Source organism: Giraffa tippelskirchi, chromosome 3 (genome assembly GCF_054371585.1).
Source record: "Giraffa tippelskirchi isolate mGirTip1 chromosome 3, T2T-mGirTip1v1.2.pri, whole genome shotgun sequence".
NCBI classification, from domain to species: Eukaryota; Metazoa; Chordata; class Mammalia; order Artiodactyla; family Giraffidae; genus Giraffa; species Giraffa tippelskirchi.
Genome location: NC_137277.1, coordinates 42,024,767 through 42,049,544, shown reverse-complemented (window position 1 = coordinate 42,049,544; position 24,778 = coordinate 42,024,767). Strand labels below are relative to the sequence as shown.

Here is a 24,778-nt window from a genome sequence, read left to right as displayed (position 1 = left end):
CAGGGAGAAATTATTACTTGAAGAGACTATGTACATGTCTGCTGCTGCTGCTGCTGCTAAGTCGCTTCAGTCGTGTCTGACTCTGTGTGACCCCATCCATAGATGGCAGCCCACCAGGCTCCCCTGTCCCTGGGATTCTCCAGGCAAGAACACTAGAGTGGGTTGCCATTTCCTTCTCCAATGCATGAAAGTGGAAAGTGAAAGTGAAATCGCTTAGTTGTGTCCGACTCGTAGCGACCCCATGGACTGCAGCCTACCAGGCTCCTCAGTCCATGGGATTCTCCAGGCAAGAGTACCAGAGTGGGATGCCACTGCCTTCTCCATGTACATGTATAAAAGCCCATAAATACATTCATGTATAATGATCCAAGAAGGAGTAAAGACAGGTAGGCTACACTGAGTGTAGTACTTTAATGGAGGACCATTTTCATCAAGTAACCCTCAGCACTGCTGTTGAGCTAGAAAACCAAGCTGGATATGACCTACTATGGAACTGCGTCTTTTGTAGCTTAAAAATGCCACCCAGTGCTGATCATTTGTTGCAATGAATGGGAAAGAAAGAGTGATTTCTGCCTTCTTCAATGAAGCAAATTCTCTTCCAAAATGAATTTCAAGGATTAACTACCTAGAGTACCGTATCTAAAATATTTTCCTTTTTCACAAAAGCTCTTGTAGTATTTCCGTGAAATTATTATCCCCGTTTTACAGATAAAGGAAATAAACAGCTGAGAGGTTAAATGATATGCCAACCGTCACTTACAATGGCAAGAGAACCAGAACTCTTTGCCCAGCTTAACACTCTACCTGCAGGATCATGCTGCTTCCCTTAGTTTTCCGACTCTCTTAAAAATAAAAATTTCCCTTGGAACTTTATTATGAAATCAAACTAGGAGGCTGATTCTCCAATTACTAGAAAGATACTGGTTCAACATAACTGGATGCTTCTCTCTAAAAGCATTATTCCCTAAGTTGCAGCATCTGAGGGGGGCTCACAGGGAGCTCTTTCTGTCTCCACCTTCCCTCCTACCTACTCAAGAAGGTATCTGTTCTGTACTTCCTTATTTGGAGATAGAAATGGAAATGGACTAAGCCTTCAGGCATCCTGCCTGCCATTGCTGCCTACGGCCTTATCACTGGCTGCAAAAATAGCTTCAGTATAATCTCCAAAGATGGATGCTCTGAGCCCACAACCTTGGGGTTCCACACCACTTGGACTCATAAGTTTCTCATGAACCCTGCAGAGTATAGCTAACACCTATGCCATTCCCCTGTCAATCAGCTCAAGCACCCCAGTCTTGATCAGGAATAAAATGCTTAACCACGCTCCCCACCACTTTTCATAGACATAGCTAATGGTAGAAAGTTATACATTTCAGTCATCTATTAAAAATAAACATTAGTCTAAAAAAACCAAATTTTAGCACCTGAGTGCAATGGGTTCGATTCCCTAGTTTAGCAGCCTTTCTCCCAATCCTTCACACTTACTGGGGCAGAGTGTTTGGGAGCAAATACACCTGGGTGTTTTTTTTTTTTTTTGCTTGTTTTGTGTTCTTAAATTTTGGGTTTAGTTGTTTTTGCTGTGCGTGGGTTTTTTCCAGTTGTGGCAAGCGAGGGCTACTCTCTAGTTGTGGTGCAAGGGCGTCTCATTGCAGTGGCTTCTCTTGTTGCAGAGCACAGACTCAGTAGTTGTGGTGCACGGGTTTAGCTGCTGCATGGTATGTGGGATTAAATCGGTGTCCCCTGCATTGGCAGGCAGATTCTTAACCACTAGACCACCAGGGGAAGTCCACACCTAGGTTTTAACCCCAGCCCTGCTACTTACTATTTGTATGACCTTGAACATATTTCTTTCTTTCACTGAGCCTGGTTTCCTTTTCTATAAAATAAGAACAGTAATACTCTCTGTCTCATGAGGTTTTTATGAGAATTAAATGAGATACTATGGATGAAGTGCCTAGTATAATATTTGACCTACACCGGAGGCACCATATACCTATGTTCCCTTCTCAACCTTCCTTGGATTTCATAATATAAACTTTATTCACAATGGAGCACTTAAGTCCATTTTGGCATAGATTCTCTGTATCCTCAGCATTCTTTTTAAGGCTCTTCTAGTCAACTTAGGAAAGAAGAGAGAACGGAAAAGGCATTACATCACAAACATACTTTCTCCCTCAATTTCACTGAAGAAAAATTTGGAAAATACATACATACAGAAAGAAGATAAAAATCACTGAAAATCCTTTTATCATTATTAGTACTCTAACCTACAGCTCTCAGTCTCTTTTACTATAGACAGACACTTGTTTACTAAATGTATCTTAAAATTGTGGTTATATTGTACATACTAAGAATTAACATTTAATGGGGTCTTTACCATGTGCCAGGGACTATATTTTACGTATTTATTTATTTATTTTTGCTCAGGGATAGAGAGAGATTATGGGAAATTTCATTTTATTTCTTTCTTGGGCTGTAATTTTCAAATTTTCTCTAATAAAATCAGGAAAAATGAAAAGAAAGGTTTTCTCTCTCTGATTCAAAGTGTCTGTTTACGAACCATATGAGATGTCCGTTCCTCTGACACCCATCAACCAGTTTTAAAGAGTAAATCAATAACACTGCTCGTGTGGACTTTGCTGGCAATCAGTGGTTAAGACTCTGAGCTTCTACCCCAAGGAACTAAGATCCTGCATGCTGTGTGCTGTGTCCAAAACAACAACGACAAACAAAATAAAAAACCAAAACCAAAACAACAACAATAAAACACTGCCCCCAATTCTGAAGGCCGTACTATGCTTATCTTTTTAGTCACAGTGGAATCTTGAAGGGACTAGAGCTACTAGTACTAACCGACCCTCATACCAATCATATCCTACACAGAAAAGTTTCCACTTTTTTTATGACTGTTCCCTGCACACGATTCTTGGAAATTTCACTTTTTTCTAGTAAAAAAAGCATTTCTTATCTAAATTAAGCCTTTAAAAAATCATGAACTGTTTAGGTGTCACTTCAGGAATCTGAAGGCGAAGGGGTGTAAGATCCTTTTAGTAAGTTGCTACTCTTCTTTCCCAGATGTAGAAAATACCTTGGAAGTGAAGAAAGATCAATTCAGAGCAAAATAAACATCCTGATTAATTTCGAAAGCAGGAACTAGGTATGAAAAAATTTCCAAAATAGTCGCATAAGTTTCAACACATAGACCTAACTAAAAGGAAATTAACATCAGCTTCAACTTAGGTCTTTATCCAATTCACAGCACAGCAGGGAGATTTAATAAAAATTCTACAGACCTGATAAGTCAAATGCCGGGCTGAGTAAGACACGAATTATAAAATGTATTTTAAAAAATCTGAACAGAAATCAGTTAAAAATTCAGCATAACAATGTCAGTATTCTTTTAAATTGACTGGAAACATCTTGTTTTATGAAGTGCCTAGGAACATCCACGCTAAAGTTTCTCAATGTCATTAACTTGCTTAGCAAATGCTTCTTTTACAGATAATGCAAAGATAAGAGCTCAGCCGAACTCCTTTAAACTCAAATTTCCAATTAGTGGAATCTGAATTAATGGGATTTTATGGTATTGCAGTCCTTAACTGTGGAGACTCCGCTGTGCCCAGGTGTGAGACTCTTCAGGTCTTCGAATACAACAGAAAGAACAGGGTTCTTTGTGTGGCAGATGTGTAGTGTCAACAATGACTAGTATCACTGGTAAGGTTAATTCCCTAAGAGGAGAGATTAGGGAGGAACATGCTGCTTCCAAACCCCTGAGAACCTAACAGAGGGGACATCTGGGATCCCCAGCAAGATGACTTACATGTCTGTGAAGAGAGCAGGAGAGTCAGGTCGGTGGGACTGCACATCCTGCATGGCATTCCACTCGTTGACTGAGGACTGGTCTGAGTTGATATGGCTCTCATAGTAACTCACCCAGGTGAGAAACAGGCTGCCGGGGTAGTAGTTATGCATTCTGGCCACTTCACAAGCCTTGTGTAAACTCTGCAGTGCGGACCTGAAAGATAGGCTGGGAAGTGAGACTGGAGACCTGTGGGGATACCTAAAGGCCAGTAATCCATGTATACCCCAAACTCTTCCAATTTTAAAATCTTACAGAATTGGGCCTCTGGAGAATCTATTGCTTGGAAATCAAGATTCTCTGATTCTGATTATAATACTACTATATTATCTATTCATACCAATCAACTAGACATTTCTTGCTGAAAAATATGATACATTATAAAGGTGGGGGGGTGGAGTATGAGAACTTACAACCTACCAGTGGAAAATAGGTTCAAGTACCTGTGGAGCTCACCATGAGCTCACAATATATATAATTAGACATTTGTTGCTGTTGTTGTTTAGTTGTTAAGTCATGTCCAACTCTTTTGTGACCCCCATGCACTGTAGCTCACCAGGCTCCTCTGTTCATGGTATTTTCCAGGCAAGAATACTGGAGTGGGTTGCCATTTCCTTCTCCAGGGGATCTTCCCGACCTAGGGACTGAACCCACATCTCCTGTGTCTCCTGCATTGGCAGGTGGATTCTTTACTGCTGAGCCACCAGGGAGGCCCAGTTAGATACAGTTATGGTTATACAGAGCTATAGTTGGAACCATACTGTGGCCCGTATCACTAGAGAACTAAAGATCTACTTCATTTACTACACAAAGATTTGTTTCTCTTGGCACAGGGTCACATAGAGCATATATTCCCTATGATTCTTAGAGGTTCCACAAAGATCACATAGACAGATGTCCCTAAGCCTTGAGGACAAGTCCTTTTATGTCCAGGATGTACTGCTCTAATGACATTTGTCATTCTTGCTGCCTTAGTCCCCTAGTCACTTTAAGCCATTTATTCATATCCTTGAGCTACTTTCTAAGAACAGCTCTGGTTATTCTGTGACTAATTAGATCTCTGACTCCAAACCTAGGAACTCAAGAAACGTAAACAAAACTGAAAAATTTTATTTTGGTTATATACTTGGGAAAAACTTAAGCCAGAAATGCTAGGAAGTTAGTTACCCCAAAGCAAGCATCTTTCTATGCTTTTGTTTACTGATGTATCTCAAGAGCCTAAAAGAATGCTTTCTTTAAAAAAAAAAAAAAAGAATGCCTTCTAGTTCAAAGTTAAAATTTGTTGAATGAAATGTCTTATTAGCTATAAATTAATATCTCTTTCCTAAGGGAAAAGGACATTATGAGAGAACTCTGTGGCCAATCTATTTACATCTTTTTGTTAAAAATGCCTTTTTACTGTTTCTTCTTTCATAACAAATACGATCACGCTCATTTTAGAAAATTTAGGGATCTCAGGTAAAAGGCAGCAATATCCTGTAATCTGACCACTCAGAAATAACCACTGCTAAAGCTTTTAGTATAGATCTTTCCAGTCTGTTTGTTTCTGCAGAAATCTAAAACAAAGACATGATCATATTCTGCATACCATTTAATTTGTTCTTTTACTTTACACTTTGTCGTCAACATTTTTCCATGTCAATAAATGTTCAACTAGATAATTTTCAATGGCTGCAAATTTAGAAACATGGATGTACTACAATTTAACTGATTCTTAGTTTTTTAGACATTTAAAAATTGCTTTCCATTTTTTGATACTATTAGAACAACTGAAAAAGATTCTTACAGTTAAAAATCTGCACACACCCTTGATTATTACCTCAGGATAAATTCTTGGAAGCAGAATCACTATGTCAAAGGGTATACAAAATGATAAGGCGTGCTGGCAAATCACTCTCTAGAAAGATCACTCCAGTATATTTTCCCATCAGTGAGGCTATGACAGTGCTGTTTCTTGAATCCTTGCCAACCTCATATAATGTACATTAAAAAATAAAATTATGACCAATTTGATTGGAAAAACATGCCAGTCCATTTCTACTAGGGAATTAGATTTTCCCGAAAGAACAAAATCACAGAATCTTTTAAAATGCTTCCTTTTACTCAAACTAAGCCAAATTCTCAGAATTCTCAGCAAATTTCAGTTTCATCACACAGATTCAAGCCTCTAGTCACCCATGGCTCAGCAGGTAAAGAATCCACCTGCAAAGTAGGAAACGTGCAGGTTGGGCAGATCCCCTGGTGGAGGAAATGGCAACCCACTCCAGCATTCTTGCCTGGGAAATCTCATGGACAGAGGAGCCTGGCAGGCTACAGCCCATGGGGCCACAAAAAGAATTGGACACAACTGAGCATGAACACATATTCTAAAGTAAAAGCCAGCTTAGTGCAACATACAGGATATTCAATGCATGTTTTCTTCATCCAGGAAACACATGCTTCAAAAGCATATGCCACAAGTATTTGGTGCAAGTACCCTGAAACACAGTCAAGGCACAGCCACCTGTATTTCGGCTGTGTACAGGAGAGGCAGGCTGTAGTGACCACCTTCCTGTGAAGGAAACACCTGGTCTAAACGCTGCTTTGATTCACACATCATCTACTAGGTTTTTTTGTTTTCCTGTGACTTTCAGTTCACTACTCCCCATGTGGTACACCAAAAAAAGTTTATTCTGCAATAAGCTAACAGAGCTAGGACTAGTCAGTCTACTTTAACACATCAAAGCTTGAATTACTTGAATCCTAAAGAATTAAGACTGCTTTGTATTCCTCCCCAAAATAATAGCTGAGAACACTGCATTTATGGGATTTAGGCTGTTGGGTTTTATTTGGCACAGGTCAGATGCTTTTTTTTCCCTTCAAACTTTAAATGTTTTATTTTGTATTGGGGTACAGCTGATGAACAATGTTGTGGTAGTTTCAAGTGAGCAGTGAAGGGCCTCAGTCATACATATACATGTATCCATTCTGCCCCAAGCCCCTCTCCCATCCAGGCTGGCACATAACATTGAGTAGAATTTCATGTGCTATACAACAGGTTCTTGTCAGTTACCCATTTTGAATATAGCAGTGTGTAACTGCAGGTCAGTTGCTTTTAACTGAATCTTAGTCAAAAGAGGTTATAAGTTTTTCTATGAGAAATTTATCATTGAAATATGCCCTAAAACTAAAAATTGGTCTAAACACATGACCTGAAACTCTGTCCTACCTCTATTACTGTATGAGGTGATAAGATTTAACTGTTCAGTGGATTCTCTTTTAGGACTGCACCCACTTCAAGCCTATCAATCCAGTTATTCAGGGGTAAGTTGACCTCCCTGGAGTCTTTTTCAGGCTCCTTTATTTCTCCTTTGGCTTGCATTCTGCCCATTCTGCTCCTTGTGAGGACTTCCACTATAGAACAGGTAACTGAATGAGAGACTGAAACTCAAATCCCTGACCGGGGGATGACTCTGAATCCTGAGTCACATCACTCCCTGCTTATATTGGATCATTTTGCTAGATAATCCAGAACAAGAGAAAAAGAGTCTATTCTGTCCAAATGTAAGAGATACTCGTAGGCCAGTTATGTGACCTCTCTGAAACTTCAGTTTTCTAACCCATCATAAAGAGCTAATAATATTATTTTGGGGAGTTGGTGTGATGATTAGATGTAATCCATGTAAAGCACTAGGCTCAATGCCTGACACATACAGTAAGTAACCCCAGAAGTGTCAGTACATCAGCTGATGGTTATTAACAACTACAGTGTTTTTTCTAGAATTTATGTGCATTATATAAATAGTGTCACAAACAGCTGCCAACAATTTAAATGGAAACATCGATATATAATGTAACTCCATCAATGCTATCCCTGATTACCTGAAGAAAGGGGAAATTAATGCACAGTCGTGAATGTTCTAGATGTGGCTCTAGATGGCTACCAACTAACTGAGTCAATGTGTCCCTATAAAGCTCAGTTCCAACTGGCTATGTGATCCATGAAGAATATCTCTGAGTTTCACTTATTCACCAATGCTAAAGGCCTTCCATCGTGATCATTTGAAAACTGAACTTCTAGGTCATCTTTAACTATCATGGCCACGCAAACAGAATACACAAAATTTATATACACAAACAGATCACTGGGCATTTTCATAAAGAACTGTTCCATTTCAAATACAATTCCTCACAAAATACTGTTTCAATAACATATTAAAAAAATCTTTTGTAGAGATATTAAAAGTCCTCTTACCACATTGCCTGCACAGATACAGGTTTGAATATGTGAACTCTGTTATCTGTTGAGACGCTGAACCCACTAAGGAAAACAGAATGAAACAAAAATCCGTTAAGTGAGAGTAGGTTATTTCAGTTCTGAGTTTTCAAGGTTGTTTCCTAGGCTAGCAACTGCTGGCTCAGTAGAAGGCATCAAGTACTTTGTGTAGAAGTTAACTGGAGTAGGACTTGACTGAAAAGCTTCAACAAATTGTCTGATTTTATCTACCAAGCAACATGAATGGACTCCCACGTTGGAGTGAGGGAATTACATACCGTTTCCCAGCTGTAGCTATGGACAAACTGTTCTGCTGTATATTTCTACTTGGAAGTCGTGCAGGTTCTTAGTAAACCTGACCCTGGTATTATAAACTGGAGCAAACATCTTGGTCTCTTGGGGACACATTCTAAAAACACCAGGAGGTGGGGGTGGGGGGGTCACTGGAAAGAACTGGCACAGAAATGGGTTATACTGTAGGCTGACAGCTGGCAGAGGCAGCGAGAGGTTATTTGAAACAGAACATATCATCCTCTGGGAGAGCATTGCAACAGTCCCACATGCTCAGACTAAAGAGTGAGCCAACAGACTAGCTCGTCTTTGTTTGGATTCTTACCACAGTCAGCCCAGAAGAACAGAAGTGAGAGGCTCTGGCAAGTTGTATTTTTACTCTACTCTACAAAACAGGAGTTTAAAAGGACTCGCTGAGCTGCTGATATGACAGTTCAGTTGGGTACAATGGGCCTCCCATTCAGCTGAATGAATGGGCACTAAGATGGAACCCCACCCCTTGGCTTTCTGTAGGAGAATAAAAAGGGAAAGCTCTTACCCATCACCATCCAAATGGATTAGGGTGTCACTCCAGAGAGGCAGGACTAAGCCCATGGTACAAGTGCTACTGCAAGACAATAAACAGTCCATAAGTTACTTTCTGTTACCCTAGGAAGCAGTTCTTCTTTTAACTCTTTCACCACAAAGGATAAGCCCCTAAGTTCTAAATTCTGACACAGGTGGAGAAATTTCTAACATATTACAACGAATCCAATGTATATGCCAGAAGCTGTTTTAAACAGGTGTTTAAACAGTTAGTTAGATACTTATACTAGTATCTGTTATATAACTAACTATATTTGTTAGTTACTTATATATTTAACAAAGAAAACTTAACTGACTCAGCTTCCTGTATTGCTGTCTTGCCAATGGCCCCTGTCTGAAAAGCCCAGGTGATGGCTGATGCGCTACTGGCAGCACTCAGCCCAAGATTACAGCTCCCAAGTCAACTCTAAGAATTATTTCTAATGCCAAGAACTACTGCTGGTTACTGCAGATCTCTGAATGTGATTTGCTCAATTTTAATTCTGAGGTTTACATAGATTTATTAAATGCCAGAATATACTCAGTAGTCTAAAAGGGAAAAGTAATTGTTGATGGCTTAAAGAGACAAAATAGACATACTGCCATTTAAATGAATAAAACAGTGCTTGGTGGCTATGCACTGAAACAGCACTGCTGAAGTACAGAGTAAACAGGACTCTCAACGACCAACAAAGGGGTAGCTCTAGGATCGTACATTAAAATATTATTTAAATCACACACTATTCCAGGAAGGAAATTAGTTTTAAGTTAGTGGAACAGGCTGGGATAGGAAACCACGGACCCCCAGTTGAGTCTCTTCCACACCACTTCTCTGGACAACTATAACTACTTTAGACTTCTGCCAGTTTTTCTCCTTAAGGCTGCCGTAAGCCATTTTCCCTTCCATCTAGTCTCCCAAAGGCTCCCATACTCTCTCCCTGCCAATATATCTAGAAAAGCAGCATGATATAGGAGAAAGAACACTGGATGTAGGAGGTGAACAGTGAAGGATGGTTAAGAACACAGGCTCTGGAGTCAGAGGGGCTCTGGAATCTGGATTCTGACGTTAACTGTATAATTAATTAATCGTGTTGTGCTCCAGTTTCCTATCTATAAAACTGGGATAAAAAATACCTTCTTTATTGGGCTGTTTTGAAGATTAAATTAGATAACACACCAAAAAAAAGTGTGCAAAAGTGCCTAAACGTTAACAACTACCACTTATTGAGCAGTTAGTTATGCTATGTCAAAAGATCTGAACCTAATTTCCTTCAGTATTTCAATTCCTTTTGACATGTTATTTAATCCCTCTCAGCCTTAATTTCTTCACCTTAAAATGCAGGTAACAAAACCTAAACCTCATAGGGTTATCATAAAAATCTAACATATTTAAAGTGAAAAAATATATACATATATGTTTTTAAAAAAATATGGAACACTTCATGAACTTGCGTGTCATCCTTGCTCAGGGACCATGCTAATCTCTGTATTGTTCCAATTTTAGTATATGTACTGCCGAAACAAGCACTAAAGTGAAAAATACATATGACTGTATTGTCATGTAAAACAAATGGTGAATGTGAATCTGTAGTGGGTGCTCTAATAAAACGGAGAGTGATTTTGGCAGGGCAGGGAGGGGGACATCATGATAATGCATTAAAAACAATACAGGGAACATGGAACTCCCACTGCTGGAGTCACTGCAGGGCTAAGGGAGGCCGTCCCTAGTTGGGCTGCGTCTAATGTGCACCGCACTTGCTGGCCTGTGTTACTCACAATGCCACTAGTGATTCCAGAGTAGGAGATTCAGATCAAGATTGAACAGCTTATGCACACTGTAACCTTGGGCCTGAACTCCTGAACAGCTCTTGTGCCGGGCCCTGGAGGGAGGAAGACAGCTCCACCACTGTTTTTGTTGAATAGATGAGATGGGTGCAGAGAAAACCTGTTTTGAAAATGGCTTCTCAAGGTTGAGTGAGTTTTTAGAGTAAGTTTTTTTTTTTTTTTTTAAGCAAATGCTTAGCTAGGTCCTAGCAACAAGTAAAACGTGGGTATAAATATGAAGGGTCGATAGCTTAGTGACAAATCGAGAAATTAAGTAACTAAACAAGGTACCAAAGGTTCAAAGGAGTGTAATCCATGGGCTTGTGACCAGACACCAGTTAAACTTTAGACAAGTGACAATGATATGCAGGAACCAAACATCATATTTGCTGCTTGTGTTCAGGTCAGAATGTCTTTTTACATTAAGGAGTAGCTTCATCACATGACAGAAAAGAGACGCCTGAACTAGGCACATCTAGTCTTTTTATCTAGTTTATCTTGAGTCACATGAGATTTTCTCCATTAAAATATAGTTACTTCTTTTAATAGATACTCATCTCATTAAAAAATATTCATTGAGTGCCTCTATGTACCAGACATTTCAAGGTATTGGTGGAATAAAGAAAAATTAAAACATCGTAAAGCTCTTTTATAACTTGAAATATATATCAAATGCAATTTGGAAACTACAGCTATCCTTTTTATTTAAAAATTTATTACTTAAAATATAACACAATACTTAAAGATCTTATAAAGAGGCTAAATAAACTGGCTGTAATAGATTTTGAGAATCCTTGAAATGAGCATGTCATAAACAATCTGGGTTTCACTCTGGTTTAATACTGTTCTGAAACATTAACTTTTTATATTCTCAGATACAAAAGGATACAGGTTCCTTAAACAGCAACTGAGATAGAAATGACACTAGATTACCTGAGCAATGGTATTCTGAAGTAGGTAGCATTTTTCTTACTATCTAAGCTCATTCAAACAGAGGGTGTAGGGGAATAATTCATAATATCAAATTTACCAAACAGAATTAAAACTAGTTTCTCTAGCTTTTCTTACCACATTTTGTCTTCCATAAATGAAAATTTTCTTTTGTTTGTCAGATATGATTCAGGCAGGACTATTACCAAAGACAGATGCAGTTTACTGAGGATAAATTACTGGGCACTCACATTAATAAGCATTCTTTATGACTTCTGGGGATGTTCAGGACAAAGTGAGAGAGAGATAGCATTAGACACCTGACTTCTCACACTCTGGGTCAGGAGAATCTGAAGTTGTCACCTTCTCTCTCTCGGGCAAGACTCAAATGATGTGTCCACGCAGCTCCAGTTCCAGTTTTATGGGACTTCCAAAGGAGTGGTCAGGGAGAACCAAACAAAGGAAGTAAGGTGGAGAGCAGCACTGTCCACCTGATCTTTCTGTGATGACGGAAATGTTCTGTCCAACAGGCAAGCCACAAGCCACATAGAGCTAGAGCACGTGAAAAGTGGCTAGTTGTGGCAGAGGAACTGAAACCAGTTTTATTTAATTTTATTTAAATAGTTACAATGTGATTAGTGGCTATCATACTAGACAGTACAGATCTAGAAAGATAAAAACCCAAGTCAGAGGTTTTAAAATACTAATGAATGTAGGCAAGATAGGTATTCTTACAGGATGAATACTTCTTGAAAGATCTGCTGCTTAGCTAACAGGAGAGGTTAAAACCGGGCAAGAGAAAAAGCTTCCTAAATGTGGTTTTCAATCCTGTGTAATTTCAGGGCATTACAATTAAAGGCTGTAAGTGGTATACAAGGTAACGACTTTGGCCCTGTGATCCTGGTGAACCCACAAATCATTTTCAGGCTGACTGCTATGTTCAAACTCAGGTAAACACTAGTTTGAAAATCTTTCTGGTGACAGTGTGATTTTTTTTCCCCCTCCTTCCAACATCAGGACAATGAGAATAGCTCTCAGTCTCCTTTGCTCTCTGTGGCTTAATTCTCCCAGCCTGGGTCACACCCCTAGCTACTCCACAATTGCATTCTAGTCCTGAACCAGGAAGTCCATGCTTTGAGACATCTGGCAGGATTTCCTGAGGCTTATTATCTACAGTGCAAAGATCTGCTTAGCAGCCACATTCCAGTCTTCCCAAGATTTCTCCAGAAAAAGTGGGAAGATAAAAAAAGAAAGCGACAAACCTTCGGGGCACAAAGGAGCCAGGTTCTGTGTGATATCTTTAATCTTAGGATGTAAAGTGCTGCTAAAGTCAAAGGTGAATATTACAAAAGGTTCTGTTTTGAGCTTTAGAAATCATCCTCCCCCTCCCCTTCCTAATTCAGAAGAAGAAAAAAGGAAGCATGACATCTGACAGAAGCAAGGTGTAAGGCCATGGATGTAAGAGACTGTAATTAAAGTGGGCTCTCTTTGCCCCCAGAACCTACTGGTACAAAATCACAAAGGATGTGTGCCCAGAATCACCAAGTGAGTCATTATGGCTTAAAATAAAGTGGATTGCAAAGAAAAGCCATTTTTTTCCTCCTTGGAGATAAAACTTTAAGCCATTTGCTTTATATCATTACCACCTAAAGATGAGAGGAAGAAGGTAAGGAACAGTGGACATCACTAAACAATTTTGTCTCTAAAGATCGTGTGGCTAAGATACTTCTGATGTTCTCTAGTTTTACATGCTGAACTTTTTAGAGGTAGAACTGCATAAGATGTTCTTGTGATAACTCAAAAGGTAACTGGAGTAGGTTGTTTAAAAAGAGGTTATCCCATCCTCCCATTTGAGGTACCATACCTGTCATTAGAGGAGAAATCCATTCCTAAGACGATGCTTTCTTCAGTGTCTTGTCTACCATTAGTTGAAACCACTACCATATAGCGTGTTCGATTCTGGTAAGTACTTTCTAGTCTTACAGCCTGGAAATTAAGAAATTTACAAGATCAATTTAAGATCATTCACCCCTTTTTACATCACCATTTTAAAGTATACTCAGGGAGACAGCAGGAGACCGAAATTTAAATTCCAACTCATGTACTAACTACAAAGCCTTCAGTAAGTTATTTGGAAGAGATATAATAATACCCATTCCGCTGGGTTATAATAATCATATGAAATAATGCATGTGAAGTACAGTGCTTGGCATATACTAAATGCTCAATAAACATTTGCTGTTAGGATAATTTATAATAGTAACAATTACCCGGGCATGTTCTATTGATCTAAGAGTGGGATGTGATCTGTGACTCACAGATCCAAATCCCACCAACAATTATAATACGAAGCAAAGTTTAATATCCCAGAGGAGTATGCTCTATTGAACTCCTACAGATTATGCACTATAAGATTTTCTTGTTTCAGATATCAGAAGTTTATATTATTTTTGTCAAAATTATGATATTTTAAAAGGGCCTTCAGAAAATTCAAATATGTACATGGTCTTGGATGACATTAAGAGCTTACTGTCAGCATGATAATGGCCTTGTTGGTTACAATTTTTTCTTAAATATCTGGAGTAAGAAGACATGATGCCCAAGGTTTACTTTAAGATCTTCCAATAGTGGGAAGCAACAAGATATTCTCCAGTAGGTACATGGATAGACTATGGTACACCCAGATAATGGAACATTACTCAATGTTAAAAAGAAATGAGCTGTCAAGCCATGAAAAGACATGGAGGAATCTTACATGCACATTACTAAGGGAAAGAAGCCAACAAGAAGAGGCTATATATCTACTGTATGGTTCCAGCTCTATGACATTCTGGAAAAGGTAAAACTATGGAGTCAGTAAAAAGATCAGTGGTTGCCAGGGGTTAGAGGAGCACTAAGGATTTTTAGGGCAGTGAAATAACTCTGTATGATACTAAAGTGGTGGACTACATACATGTCACTATATATTTGTCAAAACCTGTAAAATGTACAACACCCAAGGGTGAACTCTTATGTAGACCACGGACTTTGATAATAACGATGTGTCAGTGTAGGTCCATCAATTGTAAAAGAGCTTCAGCTCTTGTGGGAGACAGCAATAATGGAGAAGGCTATGCATGAGCGGGAATAGAGGGTATGTGGGAAGTCTCTGCACCTTCTGCTCAATTTTACTATGAACTTAAAACTGTTCTAAAAAATAAAGTCTACTAAAAAAATTTGCTAAGGGGGTAGGTCTTCTGCTAATTGTCACCATCATCATCATTGTAAGGAGAGGGAAGAAGACAGAAGGAGGGAGGGCTGGAGGGAACTTTTATTTATTTTTGGCCACACTGCACAGCATGTGGGATCTTAGTTCCCCAACCAGGGATTGAACCCATGTCCCCTGCATTGCAAAGCAGATTCTTAACCACTGGACCACCAGGGAAGTCTCTGGAGGAGACAATCAGAGGTGATGAATATGTCCATGGCATAGACTGTGGTGATGGTCTCACAGGCAAAGGGAAAAAAATAAAAGAGCCATCAAATGACCCACTTAGTAAGGCAGAGGTGAGGCACCCCTGGCTGTCTTTCTGCCTCTACTCTGACTCTCCAAGGAAAAGCTACCTGTGAGCAGAGACACCAGAAGTAGCTACATTAAAGCTTGTTTCTAGTAAGAGCTCATACACCAAGAATGTAATTCCCACCATTCTGACTCCATGTAGCAGGTAGAGAGCTGTACTGCTGACTTTTATGTTCCATGAAATAACAGAACACTTCAAACCAAATTCACCTGTGAGAAGTTAACAGGTAACTAGTATTTAGACCGATAAAGGTCTAGTCCTATGGGCTTAGACCAAGTGAGCATTATATATACAGAGTAATGGACAGTAGCAAATGCACATGAGGAGGACTGGGAGGCAGCGCAGACTCTGAGATTCTAGAAACACTCCACAAAATATTAAATTAACCAAACACCTGGTTCAAGTAAACTAGAATTTCTAATAAACAAGATCTCAGGTATTATTACATATCTAAATATTATTACATATCTAAACCTGGGCCTGCTTTGGCAAGCTCTAACTGTTCAGTTTCCTAAGTATGTCTGTTTGAGGCCTTTTATGTTGTCAAAGCTCTGAAGATTTCTGGAAAGGCTCACATGCAGATGGCATGGGGACAACTGAACTGTGCTTCTGGTCATTTATTTACAACTTCTACACCAATTAGTGGGGATTGAATGGCTAAGCAGAAGCCAATACAAGTAAAAACAAAAACAAACAAACAAACTCCATAAATATTACCTATTATGTAAGTTACCAGGCCAAGTTAGCAAGTTTGTGATATTCAAATAAAACATTAGTTGTGTTTCTTTTACTAGTGAGGTGTGTGTTTGTTTATCTATGTATCTATTTAAAATATAAAGAGCATTTCAAATGTTTGGCCCTCCCTTGTTTAGTCTAACCATAACAGAAGATCCCAAACCTAATGGGAAAGGTCCCAGTCATCTCACTCCGATTAAGGCTTGAGTTACTGGCTTCCCTGGTGGCTCAGTGGTAATGAATCTGCCTGCCAATGCAGGAGATATGGGTTCAATCCCTGGGTTGGGAAGATCTGGAGAAGGAAATGGGAACTCACTCCAGTATTCCTGCCTGGGAAATTCCACACAGAAGCCTAGTGGGCTACAGTCCACGGGGTCACAAAAGAGTCGGACACGACTTAGCGACTAAACAACAACTGGCACATCACAGATTCACTCCATTTTCAGCTTCTTAGATGGAAGAATCGGACTTAGAGGTCTTGTGATTTGATCATGGACTTCTAAATGGTACTTACAGGTATTACTAAATTTTTACTAAGCAGAAATGGAGCTTTAATCAGGAAGTCAGAAAGCCATCACATTAATTTAATGCTGCTGCTGCTAAGTCGCTTCAGTCGTGTCCGACTCTGTGCGACCCCATAGACGGTAGCCCCCCAGGCTCCCCCGTCCCCGGGATTCTCCAGGCAAGAACACTGGAGTGGGTTGCCATTTCCTTCTCCAATGCATGAAAGTGAAAAGTGAAAGTGAAGTTGCTCAGTCATGTCCGACCCTTAGCGACCCCATGGACTGCAGCCTACCAGGCTCCTCCGTCCATGGGAGTTTCCCAGCAAGAGTACTGGAGTGGGTTGCCATTTCCTTACCTATATCCTAATTAGAAGGATAAGATTAAATTTTTTTTTATAATTTTTTTTTTTTTTGCAAGGCCTCAAGTCAACTTGAGGCTTCAAAATTCCCTGTAAGCTTCAAGATTCTAGATTAAGGAATTAAGTTAAAATGTAAGAGCCACAGGATAAAGAAAAACCTAATACCCACCCTGGTTTGAGATCTATTTCACTCCTCTGTTAGGGGGAATTTAACAATATCTAATAATTGAATTCATCAAGCCAATCAGAGAAATATAATTAAAAATAGCATTTTGCAGATAATACTGTAATATTAGCTGCTAAGTCGCTTCAGTCGTGTCTGACTCTGTGCGACCCCATAGACGGAAGCCCACCAGGCTCCCCCGTCCCTGGGATTCTCCAGGCAAGAACACTGGAGTGGGTTGCCATTTCCTTCTCCAATGCGTGAAAGTGTAATATTAGAACTGGCCACAGTTTCAGTATTTCCTCAGTTTCCAGAACTTCCATGGAATAGATGGCTTGAATAAGACAATGATTTGGATGCATTTGATTAACTGAAGCTCTCATTGAAAAGGATACTATTGAGGTTTACTCTAATCACCCAAATAAAATAGCATTTTGGATTTTAAAAGGTGGCAGCAATAGCAACTGAGAAAAGTACTCTAAGAAAGTCCCTTTATTGCTAAATTTGGAATCCCAATACAAGTTTCAGGAGAACTAGATCCAGCAATCCTGGGTCTGAGAAGTCATCTCACGACTCTTTTTGAGAGATAAGAACCCCACTGTTCTCAAAGCTCATCTATCAAAGAATGTTAAAACTTCCCTCATTTAAATGCTTAATCTGATTACAAGGAGTTTAAGAACTGATACAGTAACTTCTCTCCTCAGCATCACCCAAGTTAGGAAATACTCCTCCTGAAGTTTATGGTGCACCTTTAATCTCTTTCTCTCGAGTCTTACATCATGCCCCTGCATGCCATGTTTACCCTGAGGGAAGCCACATTATAAACTCCCAACGTCTAGACATGCAGCTCACCCAATCCATCAGAAAGAAAGGTTTCGTAAGTATGTAAATATTAATTTCTAGCCAAAAGAACAAAGCAAAGTTAATATCTAAAATTAAAATAGACTTCAGATGTGACACTAATAGACTAAAGAACACTGTCTTTAAAAGAACAGAGCTTGAGGGAGTCTCCGGATTTTATTATTTTTAAATCTCTATGAAATTCTTAAAAAACAAACAAACAAAAAAACAATTCTAGGACTTATACCGGTGTAGTCATTAAAAGCAGATTTATTTACTGACATGGAAAGATACCCACAGCAAAGTGTGATGAAAGCAGGTTATAAAACATTTATATTTTTAGCTTTCTATTTCAAAACAAGAAAAAAAAAAGGCACTATCTGACATGACACACACTTTTTTTCTTCTTTCATTTCTGAGCTCAGATCAAGTATAGAAAACTTAATAGTTATAAAGGTCAGTAATAATATATTTTTTATCATTGCTCGGAACTGATCAGCCTTTCAAAAACATACTGTCTCTCCCCGAGTCTCATTCAACCATTGACAAGTCTTCAGTGATCCACTGTCACCTTTATAAGCATATACAACCTAGAAATAAGTTTTAAATTACTTTATACTTTTGCTTGTCAGCACTACAGAGATCATGTTTTAGGCAGACTGCAAGGTTTTCTGACGCTCAAATTTGGCTGTTTTCATCAATGACCCAGTTCAGTAAGAGCAGATTGCAGAGCATCAGACACATTGTTGTTGTTCAGTTGCCAAGTAGAGTCTGACTCTCTGTGACCCCATGAACTGCAGCATGCCAAGCTTCCCTATCCTTCACTATCTCCCTGAGTTTGCTCAAACTCATGTCCATGGAGTCGATGATGCCATCCAACCCATCTCATCTTCTGTCGCCCCCTTCTCCTCTTGCCCTCAATCTTTCCCATCATCAGGGTCTTTTATAGTGAATCAGCTCTTCGCATCAGGTGGCCAAAGTATTGGAGCTTCAGCGTTAGCATTAGTCCTTCCACATACTCTTACACATACACTTAAGACTAGAAGGATACTCATCCAAATAGTAAGAATGATTTTCTTGGGGTACAGGATACAAAGTGCTTTTTACTTTGTTCTTTATGAATTTCTGTACTGATTAAAGACAAAACATTTTCTTTTTGGAAAAAGAAATCAATGTACTATATAACAAAACCAAAAAACTCATTTTCTTAAATTCTCCTGCAAATTACTCAAAGATGCCTTCTAGTAGTACCTTGCCAGAACCTCAGTTCTAGTTAAAAACATTAACTAAAGTTACTTTAAATATTAAGAAAGTTCTTAATTTCCTAGTCTATTTTTTTTTAATTAAATGGGTCTTTGATAATCTGTAAGAGTACTATAAAACCACTGTCTTCATTTTATCAGCTACAGTTTTCCTAAGTACTGAATTTAATGCTTAAGACTGTATTTACAATGCAGAGCTTTCCTGGAGGAAAAATTAGTTTAGTCCTATTTTCAGCGCTAAAGCAAAATGTGGGATTTAGTGCCTCTATTTGTTGTCGAATTATTAAAAAAATAAAAGCAGTACTTTCAGTTGACTAGCAAACTTTTAACCTTATGCACAATCCCCAGGATGAGAGTTTCTGCATTTCAAATTTAACTCAAAACAAAGGGCTTTGCTTTGAGTCTACAAATACTTCTTTCAGTTAGAAAAGTGCTAATTTGTCCAAAGTCACACAATGCATTCACTCATTTTCTTGAAGATGACTCACTCAATAATCTGAAACATAATGACTATGTGTTTGCAACAATTCAAAACAACTGCTGTAAAATGGCTTATCACTTGAACTCTGAATTCATTCAAAGGCTTCAATTACATTTTTTGAATTTATATTTTATAAATGTAAAGCAGCTGAAGTTGCATATTTTAGCAGCAAAGAAAAAAAATTAATTGCCAATTCAGCCTTCCTAACTGCTCCCTTATGCTTTCCCAAGTCTCTTGTGGTTGAAATTATTTTAACATTTGGAGGTGCAATCCCGACTCTGGAATTTTATTAATGAGAAGAAGATAAAGTGAGTGATTGATCTCAGCTTTAGCTCTACCAAAGCTCACAAGTTTTGGAAACTATCCACAAATTTCTATTTTTAATACACGCAAGTGACTGTTATGGATTTTTAGAGGGGTTGTTCTCAAAGTGTGATTCCTGGACCAGCAGCATCAGCAATATTTGAAAACTTGCTAAATATGTACATATTACTGCCTCCCTCTCCCCAAATCAAACTCTTCAGGTGGAGTCCAGCAAGTGGCAGTTTAACAAGCTCTGTAGGTGATTCTGATGTACTCTGAAGTTTGAGCATCACTGCTTCAGATTGTGTGAGTTATGGTTAGTAACTCACAAACTGGTGCTCAGCAAGTCTTGGATCATCAAATTATTTCACATCATTTCAGATTAGCTCACATCCCCAATTATATTCTAAGCTCTTTGCTGATGTCATTCTTCTTTTCTAGTCCACATAGTTCCCAGCACTGTGCTGGGACATAAAAATGACTGTTTAATGTTTGCTATCTTAGTCTTTTGAAGAAAGTTATAATAATACCACTAACTTACCAGCCTGATGTTGTCTTCTGGGCGAAGTAATATGAACATTGCTTGGAGATGCTGTTGGAGATCACCTGGTGAAATTTACAAAACAAAGGATAATTATTCTCCATTGTAATGTTAAGAGAGAGGATTCCTTCTACCCTAATAACTTCTGTAAAAGAAAAGTTCTGGTTCACTGAGGGGCTCTAATTAGACAGAGAAACTGAGTGTCTTTATATGAATGGTATGCATCTCCATACATTCACTTTTAAGTTTATATTACATTAAAATTTGCTTTGTGTTTGTCCTAGATGCACTTGAGACCAATCACAGTTTTGTACTATGACTGACGTTGATGAGAATGATGGGCAGAGAAGGCACTGGCTGTGTTTTCAAGGCCATAGAAGGTGGAACTGAGGGAATTTTGAAATTGAGGTGTATGGTATGTAGTGTTAGAATCATCCCTAACTTAAAAAAAGCTAATCATTTTGCCATTCCTATTTTTGTAACTGTAATATTCAGCTGCAAAAATCATAATTAAAAAGATTTTTAGATTCTCCCCGGAATAATGTCAACAGTTAAAAATCATTTCCACATTAGTAGCTGATATTAAAAAGACAGTACTTATTAAATAGGCTTTCCAGATGGTGCAAAGGTAAAGAATCCGCCTGCCAATGCAGGAGATGCAGGTTCAGTCCTTAGGTTGGGAAGATCCCCTGGAGGAGAAAGTGACAACTCACTCCAGTATTCTTGCCTTAAAAGTTCTATGGGCAGAGGAGCCTGGACGGCTACAGTCCATGAGTCGGACATGACTGAGCAACTGAGCGGGCACTTATTAAATACATCAAATCTTGGGAATTCCCTGGTGGTCCAGTGGTTAGGACTCTGTGTGTTCACTGCTGAGGGCGTGTGTTCAATACTTGGTCAGGAACTAAGATCTTGCAAGCCACATGGCATGGCCAAAAAAAAGAAAAATGCATGTGTGTGTGTATAAATACAGAAAATCTCAAGGGATATAAATTCTAGTGCACGTATCATTAGGTGCTTTAAAATGGCCAATCATTATTTCAATCCTCACTAGTTTTTATATGTTCTATAAAACTAAGTTGAAATTTCTTTGTATCAAACTATTATAGATTTCCTCATATTCCCTACTGTACTAGGAAATCTGAAGCTCTGGCTGTGTGTTAGTTGCTCAGTCATGTCCGACTCTTTGCAACCCCATGGACTGCAGCCTGTACCAGGCTCCTCTGTCCATGGAATTCTCCAGGCAAGAATACTGGAGTAGGTAGCCATTCCCTTCTCCAGGTCATCTTCCCAACCCAGGGATTGTTGAACTTGGGTCTCCTGCATTACAGGCAGATTCTTTACTGTCTGAACCACCAGGGAAGCTTTGGCTAGTAGGAGATATATGCTGTCATAAATGATGACAATGAGAGAACAAAAATACTTCATTCCTGCCCAACCCTTTTTTGAGAGTCTAAAGTGACTAACACAGCTGCATAATCACAGATGCCAGTGTAACCTGTTCTCACACTGGTCTTGGAATCTCCATACATACTTTTCTTCTAGGTAACTTCATAGCTGTTAATTATGAGATGAAATACTGATATGTGCAAGAAGTGGAGAGAGATAGGAAGAAAAAAAAAAGTAGGCTGGCAAACACGTTGTCTGTCCTGTGGTACTTAGGTTCCCCAACTAGGGATGGAACCCAGACCCTCAGCAGTGAAAACGCAGAATCCTTACCACTAGACCACCAGGGAATTCCTCTCCTTTGTTCTCTTAAATAATAGTTTTTTTGCCTTTTCCCCCCATTTTACTGTTGGCTTCTTTACTTCTTCTATTGAAGAACCTTTCAACTTTCAAAATTAGAAAGAAGAGTCATTATGTTTGCCCAGGTTCATTCTATTATACTTCAAACCCAGAGACACAACCTAAGTCTCATGTGCAAGAACCAGTGTGGGTTCATAGCAGAAATCCAAGAGAAATGAAAACATGTGTCCACACAAACACGTGTACACAATGTTCACAGCAGCATTATTCATATTAGTACTCAAATGAAAAACACTCAAATGTCTACCAACTGATGGATGGATAAATAAAATGTGGTATATATCCATACATGATGATATTATTCTATCATAAAAAGATACATACTATCACATGGATGAGTCTTCTTGAAAGGGGCCATGTCTCAAGTGAAAGGTGCCTGTTTCAAAAGATTGTTTATATGGTTCCCCTTATACAGAAATTAAAAGACGCTTACTCCTTGGAAGGAAGGTTATGACCAACCTAGATAGCATGTTTAAAAGCAGAGACATTACTCTGCCAACAAAGGTCCGTCTAGTCAAGGCTATGGTTTTTCCAGTGGTCATGTATGGATGTGAGAGTTGGACAGTGAAGAAAGCTGAGCGCTGAAGAATTGATGCTTTTGAACTCTGGTGTTGGAGAAGACTCTTGAGAGTCCCTTGGACTGCAAGAAGATCCAACCAGTCCATCCTAAAGATCAGTCCTGGGTGTTCATTGGAAGGACGGATGTTGAAGCTGAAACTGCAATACTTTGGCCACCTCAGGTGAAGGGTTGACTCATTGGAAAAGACCCTAATGCTGGGAAGGATTGGGGGCAGGAGAAGGGGACGACAGAGGATGAGATGGTTGGATGGCATCACTGACTTGATGGACATGGGTTTGGGTGGACTCCGGGAGTTGGTGATGGACAGGGAGGCCTGGCGTGCTGCGATTCATGGGGTCGCAAAGAGTTGGACACAATTGAGTGACTGAACTGAACTGATACGGAACACCCAGAATAGACAAATCTATAGAGACAGGATGTAGACTAGTGATTGTTCAGGGATAGGAGGGAGGGTGGGGGATATAGGGAGGGACTGTTAATGGGTACTGGCTTGCTTTTTGGGGTGACGAAAATGTCCTAAAATTAGACTGTGGTGATGGCTGTGTAACTGTGAATACACTGAAAAAAAAATCATTGAATGTACACTTTAAATGGGTAAATTGGGTGAATAATATAGTATTTATGTCTCAATAAAGCTGTTAAAAAAAGAAAAGAACGAGAGTGGGGAGACAAAGTGTTACGTATAAACAATGAAGAATGGCTACAATTACTAGCAACAATTGAGGTAAGCAGCTCAGGCTTTTTAAAAACTAAGTTTTCCTTTTGTTCTGTGAAGACAAATAACCTGAGGAAAGAATTTTCAGGATGGAGAACTTCCAAAGGAGAAAAACGTTTCTGGGCAAATGATCAGTTGCTAAGTCATGTCTGACTCTTCCAACCCCATGGACTATAGCTTGCCAGGCTCCTCTGTCCATGGCGTTTCCTAGGCAAGAATACTGGAGTGAGTTCTCATTTCCTCCTCCAAGGGGTCTTCCCGACCCACAGATCGAACCTGTGTCTTCTGCCTCTCCTGAAATGGCAGGTGGGTCCTTTACCACTTGAACCACCTGGGAAGCCCTTCTGGGCAAAGAGTAGCAGTAAATCCCCACTCTAACTACTACTGGCCCAAAGATCTAGCTGGCTTCTCAGAAGGTTCAACAAAGTCAGGGAGCCCGACCCCTACAAAGGGGCTTCTTATGTGAGAGGGGCATGTAGAAGCTCAGGTTTGTTAGGGGTAAAAAGCACTGCCGTGAACAAAGTGGGTGCTTCCTACTAGGAAACCATCCTTCACAGAGACTAACAGAGGCAACACACCCAAACCATTAAGATCCCTTTCCTACATTTTGTTTTCATATATTTCACTGTTGGTAGTGACGTTTTAGACTTGTTTGATTTTACAGACTTTTGGTTGTTTCTCTTTAAAATGTTAGCAGACACTCACTTATGATATTGCCTTTTGATTACAAAAAAGTACTTGGACATTTTTAATGAAGCCCAGATAAAATTCTAACTAGTTCGAGAAACATGCAGAAGAAAGTACCATGAGACAGAGGAAGCCCTTGATCTGCTCTCAATTCTGCAATCATCTTTTCAGTTACTGTGGACTTGGCCAAGGGAGCTCCCAGCTTATGTGAAGGTCTGGCTCTATGAGCTGCATTTATACTCACACTGCCTCATCTGTTCTGGTCTGAATCACAAATAAAGTCCATTCAGTTTGTGTTAAATCTGCTTTTCTTTTTGGTATAGAGAAAGCTCAGTGGACAAGGTCAAGTAGAAACCTGGGTGGCAGTTGAGTGTGGAAGTCTGACCAAAGAAAAAGACCAACCAGGGCCAGGAGTTTTAAAAGCCCCTGACCCCACTTACCATTACATGCCACAGAGCAATATAACTAACATCTTAGTCAGACAAGCTGGATTTAAGCCAATATTTCATCTTCTTTTTAC

At 39.3% G+C, this 24,778-nt stretch overlaps 1 protein-coding gene, 1 long non-coding RNA gene and 3 other non-coding genes across 19 annotated transcripts in view; 1 reads left to right on the top strand and 4 right to left on the bottom strand.

The window, feature by feature from the left end:
* SSH2 (slingshot protein phosphatase 2) overlaps positions 1 to 24,778 on the bottom strand; it is a 236,835-nt gene that overhangs the window by 33,691 nt on the left and 178,366 nt on the right. For 9 of the 15 annotated variants that reach the window (XM_081580226.1, XM_081580217.1, XM_081580222.1 and 6 more), the window contains 5 exons: positions 20,471 to 20,535; positions 13,588 to 13,709; positions 8,944 to 9,012; positions 8,094 to 8,159; positions 3,821 to 4,015 (listed from right to left, as the gene is read on the bottom strand). In XM_081580226.1, the coding sequence (XP_081436352.1) occupies positions 3,821 to 4,015; positions 8,094 to 8,159; positions 8,944 to 9,012; positions 13,588 to 13,709; positions 20,471 to 20,509 (491 nt within the window). In that variant the 5' untranslated portion in view covers positions 20,510 to 20,535. The remainder of the gene's footprint in view (positions 1 to 3,820; positions 4,016 to 8,093; positions 8,160 to 8,943; positions 9,013 to 13,587; positions 13,710 to 20,470; positions 20,536 to 24,778) is intronic. The other 6 variants (XM_081580228.1, XM_081580219.1, XM_081580223.1 and 3 more) reach the window with 1 other exon arrangement.
* On the bottom strand, positions 10,394 to 10,497 carry LOC145543889 (U6 spliceosomal RNA). Its single transcript, XR_014081135.1, has one exon. It is a non-coding gene; the product is annotated as a U6 spliceosomal RNA (small nuclear RNA).
* Positions 16,900 to 23,614, top strand: LOC145542106 (uncharacterized). Its single transcript, XR_014079590.1, has 2 exons — positions 16,900 to 18,853; positions 23,017 to 23,614. It is a non-coding gene; the product is annotated as an uncharacterized LOC145542106 (long non-coding RNA).
* LOC145544014 (small nucleolar RNA U2-30) lies at positions 18,300 to 18,370 on the bottom strand. The gene has a single exon (XR_014081239.1). It is a non-coding gene; the product is annotated as a small nucleolar RNA U2-30 (small nucleolar RNA).
* On the bottom strand, positions 18,510 to 18,589 carry LOC145544015 (small nucleolar RNA U2-19). The gene has a single exon (XR_014081240.1). It is a non-coding gene; the product is annotated as a small nucleolar RNA U2-19 (small nucleolar RNA).